This window comes from Nylanderia fulva, unplaced genomic scaffold (genome assembly GCF_048542155.1).
Source record: "Nylanderia fulva isolate GAGA-0341 unplaced genomic scaffold, ASM4854215v1 Scaffold13, whole genome shotgun sequence".
Lineage (NCBI taxonomy): Eukaryota > Metazoa > Arthropoda > Insecta > Hymenoptera > Formicidae > Nylanderia > Nylanderia fulva.
Window position 1 is genome coordinate 5,164,185 of NW_028189518.1, and position 15,320 is coordinate 5,179,504.

General features: G+C 34.9%; 1 protein-coding gene across 7 annotated transcripts in view; it reads right to left on the bottom strand.

Moving 5' to 3' along the window:
• LOC114932538 (protein amalgam) overlaps positions 1-15,320 on the bottom strand; it is a 219,677-nt gene that overhangs the window by 12,845 nt on the left and 191,512 nt on the right. For all 7 annotated transcript variants that reach the window (XM_029304813.2, XM_029304812.2, XM_085479843.1 and 4 more), the window contains exon 4: positions 417-627. In XM_029304813.2, coding sequence (XP_029160646.2) covers positions 417-627 — 211 coding nt within the window. The remainder of the gene's footprint in view (positions 1-416; positions 628-15,320) is intronic.

Sequence of the window (15,320 nt, forward strand, 5' to 3'; positions counted from 1 at the left end):
TTTAACCCTTTCATAGTTTCTTGCTTGATTTAATGAAAGCAAATATTGTAAAATTTAAAGTGGGGATTAAAATATTTTATTACATTGCTATGAAATCAATTAGTTTGAAATATATTCAGAAAATGATACTGTAATATAATATATATACACAGATTGTATAACTGCTACGTTAAAATGCATATTAAAATCTACATTTAGAGTATATTAATATATACATGTATATATTTTTAATATGTGATTGATTCTTTTCTTTCTTAGAGAAAGAGAGAAAAAGTGTGTGTGTGTGTGTGTGTGTTTTTGCGCCATAAAACTTATTCGAAAATTCATATGTATATACATTTTTTTTTTTTTTAATTAAACGATCCATGAAAGGGTTATCTGATAAATTTCTAGAAACTTTACGACCTTGATTTTACCTTCGACTTTTAACATGAAGGCTAAGTTCATTTTGGGCTCGGTGTTAACCTGGCATTCGTAAACCCCGGCGTCTCGCGGTTGGACGTAATTGATCTTCAATGTCCATTCGTCTGATGGTTCGGGGTGCTTAACGGAAAATCTTGCGTCTCCAGTGTAAGCGTGAATTGATGACGTCAGAATATGCAAATCCCTCTTACGTATCCAGGAGACCTGCAACCAAAGTGAATGCCCGATTAGATTCTATCCGCCCGAAATCCGGTCATCGATTTGCCGATTCGAATAATTGATACGATTATCCAAATGTTGCACATCTATTTTCCTAAGGGAATATTATCCGTGTTACAAGACTGCAAAACATTTACGAGATTGAAATAAATTATATTACGTTATAGATTAATACTGATATATTGTACATTAATAGCGTTAAAGAGCTTCAATAAAACAAGTTGAGATATTATATATTACTAGTCCGATAGAAAGTAAAACTTGGAAAACTTCATAAATGAATGTTAATCCTTCATTAACGGGCAATTTGAATCATATTTTGATTTATTTATCAATGACGTATAAATAATATGATTTACATTATTAGGTCGATTTTTTGTCCAATTAAAATATTTGAAAAATAAAATTGAGAAAAAACTGAATGCACTAATATACCATACAATATTTTGTTTATTTTCTATCGTGATCTAACGTTTTATTGCCTCAAGCAACTTTGCTGCCATTCAATTTTTAACCGTAATATTGTTCTACCATATTTCCGGAACGTATGTTTTGAGATCAAAATACACAGCGATTGTACAGGAGCAATCGGAGTCGATCGACCTTAATTCATCAAATGATAGTAATCAGCCGATAGCGCAATTAATCGACTCCCAGTTAATCGGTATCCAACTATCCATTTATTTGATCAATTATGTCAGTCGTCATTAACCCCGAATACTGCCACCTGATTTGCTTTAAAAAGCAATGTTCGCTTCCGGTCGTTTCAACTGTCATTCTCGATTGTTAGCGCGGAAATATTTCGAATTCAACAATAACTTTCGTGACCGCGTAAGCGTGTAATGCGTCGACGATCAGTCCGACCATTGTTGCAATGCTTCCTGCATAAACACGCGTAATGTGTAACGTTTTGTCCACGTAAACGTTAAATATTGTCACTTCGTGTTGCATATAAATATTACGTTTTATCGATGTCGTCATCAATTGTTGATCGAATAAGCACGTCGTTGTGATGATAAGTGAATTATTGCATCGACATACATCAAAATTCGTAATCCGAAATCGTCGCAACTTGGGTGGGTCATACAGGTTTGTATAGCGTTACAAACAAGATAATGCATTATCGCGGTTTACAGCTTCGTCTGTTAAACATTGTTAACTTTTCTCATTTTTTTCGGACTTGCAATTGACACATAATAATCGCGGCTGTGTCAAAGGATACACGTATGCAATCTTGTATGCATTTTACACGCTCAAAATTCTATATTGTTTTGTTAGAATTATTCCAGTAAAGATTTTTAATAGATATGTGAATGAAAGATTTAATTATAATTCAATATTTTCACGTCATTTCAATATTTTTCATGTTATTAAATATTTTCACAGTTTTTAAAGTCGTGAAAGAATAATATATAATTCAAAATATCATTCAATTTTTTTATTTCACAATTGAACAATACCTTGTTTATTTTAATGTCTATATTATTTTTTCTATCATCAAGTTTAATAAAAATTCGGTTTCTTTCAAAATTGAGTCACATATGCCATTTATACGTTAAGTTTGGCCGGTAGCCATAAACTTATCTTGCTTCAGAAGATAATTCCATCTAAACTTTTCATCCATCTATATCAGCTGATTCTTTCTAAACTTTTCATGTCTATTTGTCTCAATTTTCCCATGTTATTCTCAATGTCTCTTTTTGCGATTTGTCTTTCTTTGATATTTCTTCTTCTCTCATCAAATAAAAAAGAATCATTACATATATAAATTGCAGAGTGAACATGATTTCCGTTTTCATATTTTTTCAATCACGCAATGTTTCTCTTAAAGAGACGCTCTATAATATAAATTCGATATAAAGCAAGAAATTCATCCACTCGAAGGAAATCTCTCAGGGCGAAGTATTTTCTCGAATTGCTCGAATTTCTCGAATGCCCCGAGCCGATACGACATCGGTATCGTTTAATCGATGACGATGGCGCACGTATAACGACCGGATTGGAAAAACGCATTAAGTCTCCCCCACAAGGGCGGCGTACGAGATGGCCGTTAAAGGTTGTCTCCGAGCCACCCCAACAATTATAGAAGTACGTGCCTCCGAGGAGGCACACCTACAAGGTGGTCCTCGGCGTCCCTTCGCTATCGGAGCGGGCACTTCTAACCCTAGCAACCTGGAGGGGATCGTTAAACGTATGTTCTTCCCCGGGAAGAGGACCTCTCTCGCCTCCCTCATTAATTATTCGTCGCCGCATCCTTCTCCTCTCGAGAGGGTAACCACCTCGGATCTAGAATGACATGATCCTTCTGTATGGAGGAGAGACGCTGGATAGACAAAGTTCTAGGGGGTATTAAGCGGCTGATAACGATTGATTTTCTAATCCGGAATGTGATATGTTAATCAACTTAATCCGTTTTTTTTTCTACTATGTATTATTGTTGAATCTCGCGCTTCAAATTTGTTCATTTGTGCAAAACATGAGATGTTACGAAATGATCTTCTTTCTTTTATTTTTAGAAAATTTTTAGAAAATAGTATAATATAAAAAAAATATATGGATAACGATATATTAGACCTTTTGTTATATTTTGTTTCAAACTGTATTTATATACTTGATTCGATATTGTTATTATAGAATGAACAGATTGAGCAAGTGTTACAAATAAAGTGTTTCACAATAACTATCGCAAAAATTGTGCTCATTTATTAAATGTTTTCGATAATTGCAAAAAATGGGATGTTATGAAATGATCTTCTTCCTTTTAGTTTTAGAAAATTTTTAGAAAATAGTATAATATAAAAAAAATATATGGATAACGATAATATTAGACCTTTTGTTATATTTTGTTTCAAACTGTATTTATATACTTGATTCGATATTGTTGTTATAGTATGAACAATTTGAGCAAGTGTTACAAATAAAGTGTTTCACAATAACTATCGCAAAAATTGTGCTCGTTTATTAAATGTTTTCGATAATTGGTACAGTTATTTAATTGAAATTTATTAAAATTTATACAACAAAAAGTGCAATATGTGAAAATATTTTTGAAAAAAAATATTTAATTAAAGATCAACTACATATCTCTCTTGTTTAAAATCTTTATTTGGTACATTAAATTCTGACATTTCCAAATTTAAACAGTGTCTATATATATACGGTACAATTATCTCAAATTGATAGCAATTGCGAAAGCTGTAATTTTTCCGGAAGATTAGGAGAAGAAATAGAGGGCTTTTAAATATAAATTAGAAATACGCTCACTTCCTCCCTTTTATCGTTTATATACATCTCTCCTTCATCCGTGGTTATCGTTTCGCGCCTTTTATATCTATAGTGCACCTCCACCGGAGAAAATTAAATATTCTTTAGCTTCTACGTTTTACCCTCTGGGTCAGAAACCTTCATAATTTAGCCACGAAAATTTTATAGTTCCGAACTCTTAACTAACTACTGAGATTACGAGAACAGGAATGTTACGTGCTCGACGCGTTATCGTGTCATATTATTACAGTGATAGTATAATAAATAAATGGCTTAAATTTGATGCATTGCTTGCGATCGTAACGATGTCTAAATAAATATGGAAAATAATTATTTTAACGATAACACTTATTGTTAGATAAATTATAAGAATAATAATAGTAAAATAAATTTTACACTTAATAGAATTAAGGTGAATATTAAAAATATCTTTGAAAATATATATTTATGTATTTACATATATTATATTCATTTTATAACTTGATCAAAACTTAATTAAAATATTCTGTAAATACAACTTTGAAGCAAATCTCGTTTTTAAGTATTTTATCGTTGAAATTAAACTACCTGAGATTGGATTAAAATCTTCGCGCGGCACATCTCTCTAAAAACAATCAACGCAATATGCAGCAAGATAACCAAATTTGTTTCAAAGTTTCCAAGCACAAGAGATGCGCTCTTTCTGCCGCAAGCAACGAGAAATTACGAGACAACAAAGGATAGTACTGGCAATGTAGCGGTGCTCTTAGAAATCAACGCGTCTCTGACGTACGAATAGTGAAAGGAATGAAACGAAAGGGCAGCATCCTTCTTGCTTTTCTCTTGACTTTTTGCTCATCTCGTCTTGCTCATCCCACAGGAATATCCGATGAGAGAGAGAGAGAGAGAGAGAGAGAGAGAGAGAGGATGAGAGAGAAAGAGCGTGCAGGTTTACGACGAACTGGATGGTACATAAAACATTTCTAAGCACAATTTGCCAGACGGTAACCGACGTAAGCGAGCTTTCAAAGCCTTTGGCCTTTTGCCGCCTGTACGAAGATTTGCCATTTTCTGCTTAGGTCAACCCGAAAGCAGCCTTGAAACGCGCCTCTTGTGCAGTTACATAATAGCGCGCCGTTCAGCGATCTCCATTTCCTTTTAATTCGCAACTGACGTATGGATAGAATGAATTCTAAACGCATACAACTACAGAGAGCGCATGGAATCGAGTGAAAGTTACATTGCAATTTAGCGTAGATTTAAACTCTAGAAGCATGGAGAATATCCGCGTTCAATTAGATCTTTTTTTAAAAATAATAGGTACTCTAATGCGCGTCGTTTTCAGTCTAATACCACTTCATCAATAATAAAGTAACTGGTGTTCACTGAAAACGACATTCATAAGATATGGAAAATGATTGCAATTCGCGAATATAACGTTTATCATTATTATGCAAAGAAGTTTCTACATAAAACTCTCGTACTTTCGACGTTTTTTTTTGTATTCCCTTTAGTGTAAATGCTGACGTTTTCGAACTGTGAAAATTCCATCAATACGAGCGCAAGTTTCCTTAGCCATTCACTGTAATCTGATGATATAAAAGGTTTTCTGTGCAGATATGCCGCGCGACAATTTCAATGTGAGTGTGTTGTACGAACTGCAGATAAATTCTATTTACGTCTCGAGACTCGATATACAAGTAGTCGCACTTTTACACAAGTCAGTCGACATGTTGTGCCACACAGCTCGAGTTCTCCTTTCTTTTTCTGGTTTTTTCGAGTTTTCGTAAGATCTAGGGACGCAGTCGGGCATGTCGATCAATTTGGCCAAGACAGCTTGTATCCGGTCGGTTTTGTCTCAAGCGTGAACTAACAGACAATATCGACTGACGCGAGTAAAATAAAAGAGGGGAAAATAAAAATTTGGAAAAAGCTGCTTGAGAGCTCTGACACGATCCATTTACTCGTCAATTTTTAATAGCGGCGCTGACACTTTCGTTGTGTCAAAAGCTTTTGTACGTGTCATTTAATATAACAATGAGAAAATAATGCAAAGATAAATCTTACAATTTACTTGTGCTGAAATGTCATATATAAATAAATATTAAATAATCTTCGAAAAAGAAAAAATATATAGAACACTTAATTTTTCATAACTAAAATTTATATAATATAGATATTATTTTATCAACACGTTATATTTAAATTTACACAATAAATAGATATAGAGAACGAAAAGAAAAAGAAAAAAATGTTGTTTTAATTTAAAAAGTTATACAATCAATTAATATATACATATCTATATATATCTATATGCGCGTGTGTATATCATACATATATTAATATTTAATACAACATTGCAATGTAAATTATATTGTAGATTATTTTTTATTATATCACATCTCGTTGTCCCTGAAATAGAAACTATAAACGCACATCAACAGCACGTAAATATATGACAGGAGGCGTTGGGATATTAGCGAAATTCATCCGACCGAAGCTGCAAAGCCACATTGATCACCATTATGACGCACTCGCAAAATTGTCAGACAGCCGCGTATAGCGCGCGAATCATTTCGCACGCGTAGCAACATTGGCGTGAGACACACGGTGCGATTATTTTATCGCGCGATAGTCGCTACGGCGGAGCGATAGAAATTGGAGGTACCAATTAGCAGGTGGTATCAATTTAATGGCTGCCCGGCATCGTTCGTCATTGCTGTTACTGCGGCGAAATGCGTCCGACATGGGTTGATTATCGTCGCCGTCGTTATCGTCGTCATTACTTGAATACCCTATCGGCCGCTTCAACCCCCGCTTGCTCCTCCCTCATTTCCCTCCGATCCATCCTCTTTCTCTTGCATATCCATCCGATTTTGTCGCGACAGCTGTCCCTCTCTCCCTTAACGAGAGGAGCATGCAAATAATATTCGTTCGAGATAATAAATCATAATTTTATGTACAAATATAAATTGAAAACATTATTAGGACATCCTGTTTGCGTAATGTTTTGTAACTAATTTTATCAGTGATTTTAATGTTGAATTTTCAGTGAGAGTTTGTATGTTTTTGCGGATTGACGAACACAGACTGCATCACGCCGATGCGACGGCATGTTAATTTGAGAAAATGGGGTTTGTAATTGACAGTTTGTGAACGCATGGTCGATGAGCTGATAGACAATTTCAGTCATGTCATTATTTTGACATGGAAGTTGAGATGAATTATATAACAGGGGCGTTATATAAAGGAAGAGAAACATTGCTCAAACTTTTATCGTTTAGAGAAATGATTATTAAAATGCTTAAGAATTTAATATCGTGATATTAGGGAGTGAAACTTCATAAAGCAGAGATTTCAAATAAACAAATGTCATTCGAGCGAGCTGTCAAGAAGAAGCGAGATTAATACCAGATAATCGGACAGATTTCCAGAGAACTGTCGGAAGTCACTTAGGTGTGGCATGAATCCAAATTCGCGCGAAATCTCACTAAAAGGAGGCAAAGAATGATTGGTATCGAGACAAACGGCGCTTCTCTTTCAACAAAATGGTTCTAGGCGAATTCTTGCCTGCTATCTATTGTACCGTTCGATTATCACACCGAAATAAAAAAACGTAAGAGAGAGAGACAGAGAGCAAATAAAAGCACGAGAACGATTGAAACAAAGGACCCTATTAGATTAGTTGTGAAAAGGGAAGCGAGATGACTAAGAAGGATGTACGAGGAATTGAAAAAAGCAAGAGCAAGGTTTTGATAGAACATGAAGAGCAAAAAGGATAGTGTAACGAAGCTGTGTTTAAGGAAACGAGGTTGTTGAGATGAGTTTGAGATAGGATCAGATATAAAACTTAAACAACAGATAGGAGATAATAACAAATTGAATTAGGGAAGAAAGAGCAGAGAAAGTTTCTGTAGAGCACAACATTATATTTGAATATAATTGTTGTAGAAATAAATTTGAACTAAACTTTTATATATTACTTTTAAAAATTAATTGCTATTATTATTAAAAATTTAGAATTAATAATAATATAAAACGAAAAGATATAAGGCTCTTTAATTAATTTTTAAAATCAATATATAAAACTGATTTTGATGCTTAATAACTCTGGACATATTTCTAGATATATTTGATAAATATATTAAAAAAAAAAAAAAACATTGTGGAATTACGTTGACACAAGGGAGGAAGTCAAAGAGTAAAACGAGAAGGAAATAGCGAAATATCTAGAAAAAGACTGGATTCAGATCAGATAGTCGAGAAAGTAGAAAAAGACGGAAAGACCAGACTGGAGCTATCGGAGAGTGAAAAGAGATGAATAGGGTGGTACAGACGAACAGTCGACTCGAAGAGACGGCAGCTAATTAGTATTGGAGCTCGGTACGCCTCTTTGCAGCGCAAGGGCTGCCAACCCACCGATGGCACGATGGATCCGAAGGTGTTGCTAGGGGTGTCTTGGGGGTAGTTCTCGTTAATGAGTCTCCGGTAACGACGCCTTTTTCCTCCGTGGCTATATATCCTGTCGAGAGGCGCGGTTCGTACCACCCGACCTGGAGCATTCTCTCACCATTGCACTTCCCTTTACCGCACTAGATCATCCCTCGTATTTTATGGCGCTCATCTTTCCAAGAATCGAACGAATATTTACGCTGCCGCGAGGTCGATGCGGCGAATAAAAAATTCCGGGCAATGGAAAAATTGCGATAATGATCATTTTATGATAACGACGTAAAACAAATAAAATAAGGATAATTGAAATGTTGTATAGAAGATTAGCAATATTTTTAATACTATTCGATTTATTATTTAATTTAATAACTTAATTATAATATATTATTTAATTTATTGTTTAATACCGAAAAGTAAATAATAAATTAATTAAGATGTGAGTGTCGCTACATCAACTTTATGGTATACGATTACATAAAATTAATAATATTTCAATTAATTCAAAATTCTATTTAAAGTCTAATGGAATTATGTAATTAACTTACGTGCAATTTTAATTATAATTATACAGTTGACTACGTTTTATATGTATAATTAATGAGTTATGTCAAAGAGACTGCTTCATTATCATTTATACGCGTGAACATTCAGCTTAGTTTTCGGCTACACGGCGTGAACTATTGTATTATTGTTATGAAAATTGCGGCAAATGTGAGATTGGAGAATTGATTGAAAACTCAAGATTTTCAGCGAGTATATGTCAGCATCTCGCGTGCGATTTCTCGCTTTCGCGAAACAATCAACGCGCGGCAGCATGCGGGAAAACTTTCCGCGGAGTTTCTGAAAAACATGCACATCCTGCGTTATACGCGGGAATATGCTCGAAGGCATCTGCAGCAAAACTTGCCTCGACTCGACACCTTCATGTTCGCGAGCGAAATTCCGCAAAATCGCGCTCACGCACTCGCATGCACTCACGCGGCGCGGCTTATGCTTCGTAAATCTAGCGAATAGTTGCGTGCACTCGATATCGACATGCAGCGAATAAATGGTATACGTGAATTGCATCAAAATATTAGTACGCGACAAAAAACTGTTATGATATCAAGAATTTAAAAGAAATAAAAGATATATGTGCGAAATATGAGAGAGTAAAAAAAAGATGGATAAAATGAATGACAATCAAAAAAGCGTTGCCTGAGAAATCTAGAATAATATCTCTTGATATTAAAGTCAACTATCATAGTTTAATATTTTTTTTATTATAAAAATAAGAGTAGTATTGTTTATAAGAAAAACAGAAAGAGAGAGCAGTGCATGAGAGAAAAATACGTAAAGATATCTAAGGCGTGCAAAATTCGTGACTCATAAAGATGAGATCAATTCATTACCTAATTTCAAAGTAAAAAAAAAAAAATGAAGTAATTTCATCGTTCATAGTTCATTGATATAGCCGACGGCAGTGGATCTTTCGAAGTTGCGACGTTTCCGCGCGAGCGAACATTTCGGAGCACCGAAAACCGTTTAGTAATTTACCGAGAGAAATCGAATTAACTGTCATGAATTTAATGTACGCTTTCCCCCGTCGTTATACGAGTAACCTAATTTTTCAGTTTGGTACTGCTGCGCTAGCGGCGGCGGCAGCTCTTCGATAGATTGCGCGCCTAGCCGAAAAGCGTTGTGTTCGCTCATACACACACACACACACACACACACACATTACTCTATAAATCGTGCATTTTCCCCGCGAATTTTCCCCGAAATCGGTCCCGACCATTACGACGAGCGAGCATAGCGGAATGTATGCATGCATATATGTATACATACACGCATTCGCTCTTCGTATATATCGCTGCGCGGTGACATAGTAACGATGGCTGCGGAGAGACGGCAAAGTAAACACATGATCGATATTGTTTGATTTATCTGCAGCAAGAGCGCCGACGGTCACTGTACGATCACGGAGTGTTTTCAGAGTCTGCGTCCATGAGCGATAGCCGGGGATGACGAAGGAAAGGGACAGAATTTGCGTCAATGTAGCTTGCACGCTGATACGCATCCAGGGAGAGAGAGAAAGAGAGCGAAGAACTGGCTGCCTGTTCCGAATTTCTAATTTTCGATATTGACAACCGAACGAACCGGGCAACGTCGCGTATGCCTTTTTGCCTTTTGATGTGCATTTGCTTTCTCTCGTGATTCTCGACGATCGGATGTTTGTTGCTTGCGGTATAACACGGCCGACAACAGAAATATCCGTGCTATGTAATTCACGTGATTTGTTTACCTCGTGTAAAGCGCACTGTATCGTATTGACAAAGTGTATCGAATTGTCTACTTGACTGGTATTGTTCGTATAATCGCGTTTGTTCTGTAAACGGTCTATTCCTTTCTTCAACTGTGATGTGCTATGCTGCACCATTTATATCAATTTATATTTCGCATTTCTCCTTCAGCATCGAGTATTTTACAACAGAGAGAGAGAGAGATCTTAAGGGAAAAAACTTTGAAATTTCATAGCTTTTATCTTCGAGAGAATTGAAAGTTTCTCTAAATATACATCAAATTGATGTTATACAAATAATGTATCATCAGTTATTTGTTCACGGTATAAGTGCAAATTAAATCTATATATATTGAAATTTAAATATTTAAACCCCGACACACACATCATATTTCGAACGAGTGATGTGCAGAGAAAAAAAAATATAAAAAGTTCGCACACTGCATTTCTGAAAAACAAATATTGCGATCCGATAAAGTGCACGCATATATATATATATATATTTTTTCCATATTTAAACTTAACGATTTAATTTTTTATATACACACCTCCCGCGTTCCTTGTAATATCCGGCTGACCGGAGTATAAATAGGGTAGTATCTCTGTAATACGGTTATTCAAAAGGCTCCCCGAGCGCTCTTCTCAGGCAAGGCGAGGCAGTCGACCGCGATCTCACGTAAATTGCTCCTTCTTCCGCGCATTTTGCAACGGAAGTCGAGACCGGGCGATTTCTCATCCCGGGGATGAAGAGTAACGCGCGTTGGGTTTTCCGTCGGTCGAGTGCGCCGCTAAATATACGAATTCGCCGAAGAAATTCTTCTTTCTCGGGCGGGAGCTGATCGAAATTAATACGTCATGCGACAGAGATACGTATCGAATCCGTGACATAATTGCGGAGCGAAACGCGCGACGCGATGCGACCAGATTTCATCCGCGGTCCAATTACATTGAATTTCACGTCCACCTTGTACGTGACATCTACATTCTCCGATGATTTATGTAACATTACGTGATGCATTATTTATTGGGCCCTTTTAACCGAGACGAAGACGCGAGCGACCATGCGTGGAATTATTCGTCGCGTAATAATAGGCTGTAGATTCTCCTGTGTCATTCGTGTTTTCTTAATTTTTCATTTGCCTCTTTAAAATGCACGTGTCGCAACAATTGTCCAGTTAATAACAAATTTTGCAAACAATGTTGATTAATTTGAAACTTTTAGGGATGGTTTAAAAGTTTAGTGGAAATTTAAGTGTAAAAAAGAAAAGAAGTACTTTTTTGTATTCTTTGTAAACAGCTTTAATATTATTATTTATTTAAAATAAAAAAATTAAAATGACAATGGCAATAAAAAAACAATATGTTACATAAGACTAGATGTAGCCGTATAAATTAATAAAGCTTCCAGACAAGATGTACGACATATTGATAATTTGTCTCATCTTCATCAGACATCATCTTATCTTGTTATGTTAATTCAAACTCTCTAGTGTGAACAGGTTCCGAGATTACTATTTAAAAAATCTAAAAATAATGACTGTAAATCTGAATTTATATGCATACCTATATATGTATATATATATATCACAAATAAATTGCGCAAAACTGACAGGAAATACAATCTCTTGAATTATTTTAATGCACACAGAATCACATCATCATGATAAACGCTTCTGAGCGTAGCTTGAAAAATTCTTTGTGCTAAGAGGAATATATCGCGAGACTTGTCCAAGAGAAATCTTGGTGAAGCTTGCCAGATATAGGCCATCCTCCGCTCAGTCGAGAGGGTGGATTTATTATTCCATTCTCAATCTTGACATTATAAATTTATATCGCGCGCGCATCGTAGCTAAATCGAAATCCGAAGACGATACGTCCTCGCTCGGCGGCATCGTTCTCTTTCCCATTAAAGGACTTCCCACTAAAAGATGATCGAAACGATAGTACAGTCGCAATGCACAAAATAGAAGGAAGAAATCTGTAATAGAAAGAGAAATGTCATGGACTATTTCATATATCTCGAATGCAATTTTAGCTTTTCTCGTTGGCATAACGAGACTTTGATGAAAAGCAAAGATAAAAAGAATATAATAGAGCGTGTATTTTCTATCATTCGAAACAATTCTTTTGACTTGTAATATTCTGACAAAAATATTTTACGAGAATTTGAGATATTTTATAGTATTGTGAATTTTTATTTTTTATCATTTAAACGACAAAATATAAAAAAATTTTTATAAATATATAAAATTTTCAATTAAAAACTTGCAAAAAAAAAATTATTGTAATAGACAAATATGAATAGTACAGATACAATTATATCCATGCATTTCTAGCCCTTTTATTGAAAGCTTTCCATTAAAATCTTGATAAATCGATCATGTAGACTTTTTCATATTACTGGTATTTTTGGCACTACTCGATCAATCAGTTCGCTCTGTTACGGTACAAAAGTGAAAATACTGATGGTAGATGGAAAAGTTATGTGTCTGACCACAGGAGTGCATCCCAACGTTTGTCGAAACAAATATGCACCTGTACAGATTTATGGAGTAGTTAGTAACTTTGTACAACGAGCCTCTCTATTTGATATAAATTTTTGGTATTTCTCGTCGCGTCAGATATTTTGTTGTAAAAACCATTTAATTTAATAAAGAATTATTGAGTACACGTTATTCACACGCACACACATACACACACCCACACACGCGATATATAATTTAGAATATTTTAGAAAATGTATATTTTTCGTCTATTTTTTCAAATTGCGACGTAAACATTTACACATATTCCAAAAATTGATTTTAAAGAGACAAAAATGTTTATTTTAATATTAAACTCTAGATAAACTAATTTTATTAATAGGTTCTATTTTATATTATACGTAATAAATTTGTTGTAATGCTTACTTGACTAATAATTAGCCGACTTATTACACACATAGAAATTATTCGTACGTTTGCAAACTGTCTAAGCGTATTTGCACGAATCTATTAGTGAAACAGGTAAATGTGTATAGGTCAGAGGGCTTTCCGCGCCGCATATCGAATGTGAAATATAACGCCAGGATGTAAAATGAAACTAATCGCGTATATGCAACGGAGATCCGCACACATTTGTTTAACGTAATTAATGAACGTATTGTCGGATTGTCCGGATAGAATAAACTAGAGGGCACGGCACGTGCATTCAAAGAGATCATGTTATTTCATTATTTGTGAATTTCGCTCGGTGCTAAAACAAAAGTTAGTGCAGCGAGAAATGTACACGTCGAATGAATAAAAATCGAATCGCTCTAGATATTTCAATTCCGATAAATTCCAATAAATGTGTATATAATTAGAAAAATTTTATTTATATAATATAACTTTGTACGATATTCTAGATAGTTAAAGAGACACTAGAAAGGGTTGAGAAATGCTACAGCTTATCTTATACGGTCGTGTACAAACGCTTGTGGGATTAAGGGTGAATAGTAGTACATCGTATACTACGAGTATGTTGTGTAGTATAAGTAGACGTGTAGGCTTCAATAATGGCAGGCGGTTAATTAAGCTTTAAACTGTGTCTAGAATCATCGATCTTGTTTAGAAGTACGTGTGAAACCAGTTGAAACGTTGTTTACACAAATTGATCATTTTCATATCAGTGACATAATATTCTTAAATAGAATAATTTTAATTACATTTAAAATTCTTTTCTTTTTATTAAAATACTAGTTCAAAATTTTATTTTAATCAGACTTACATGGCTTTGCAAAATGGATATAGTGTTTTATTACGGTATAAAGTAAAATTCATAGAAAAATTGTCATGGAATTTTATATTAATCTTATTTCTATTAACCCGATATTTCAATTTTCTGGAGGATCTGTTACAAATCTCGGTCGTAACTTTATACTCCTGACTTTCCTTTAGTTATCCGATCATCAAGTATCGAGAGAGTATCAATTGATTTACGAGAAGGGAAAATGTATTAGAGTAGTGCGTAGAGAAGGATGGTCGGCCAACGCTTTAGATAAAGTTAGTGTGATCTCTAAGCGAATCGTGGAAAGGAAAACCGGCATGAAGACGCGGCGGCGTTTCTTTAGGATTAAAATAAATCCTAATCTAGGGTAGGTCGTAAAGTCAAGAGGATGAGTCCACCCCACAAGTCGAAGGAGAGGCGTGCTCGAGAAGAGAGACTAGGGGACGAAATAAAAGGAATCTGTGTGTGGAACGCCGGACGAGAAAATGTTACTCGAGATACACTAACTTCCTGCTTCAGTTCCGCCATTTCCAAGATCTCCAGACGCCTAGCTGTTGTATAGATATTAGTCCCTCGTGAGATGAACGGTTGTAAATTTTCGAGGACACACTCGGTGTATATTCGAGTCATACGGAGAGGCCACGAAGATTGTGCTGTGTACATGCGCAAGATTCAGAGACATATATTTAATGCCTTGGATGGATTTGATAGCCGAGAAGATGGAATGCTATAATATTCCTGGAATTTTATGATATTCTTATCTTTAAGACTTGACACAATAATAATGAATCATGTAAAACGATAAAAACGCGAATAATTTTGAGATTTAAAAATATACTATACCAACTGCATAGAAGAGGAAAATAATAAAATTATTATAAAGTTATTTTATTTTTTTAGTTATCTTTTAGTACAATAAATTAATCATAATAAGATAAATAGAATGTGATTAATT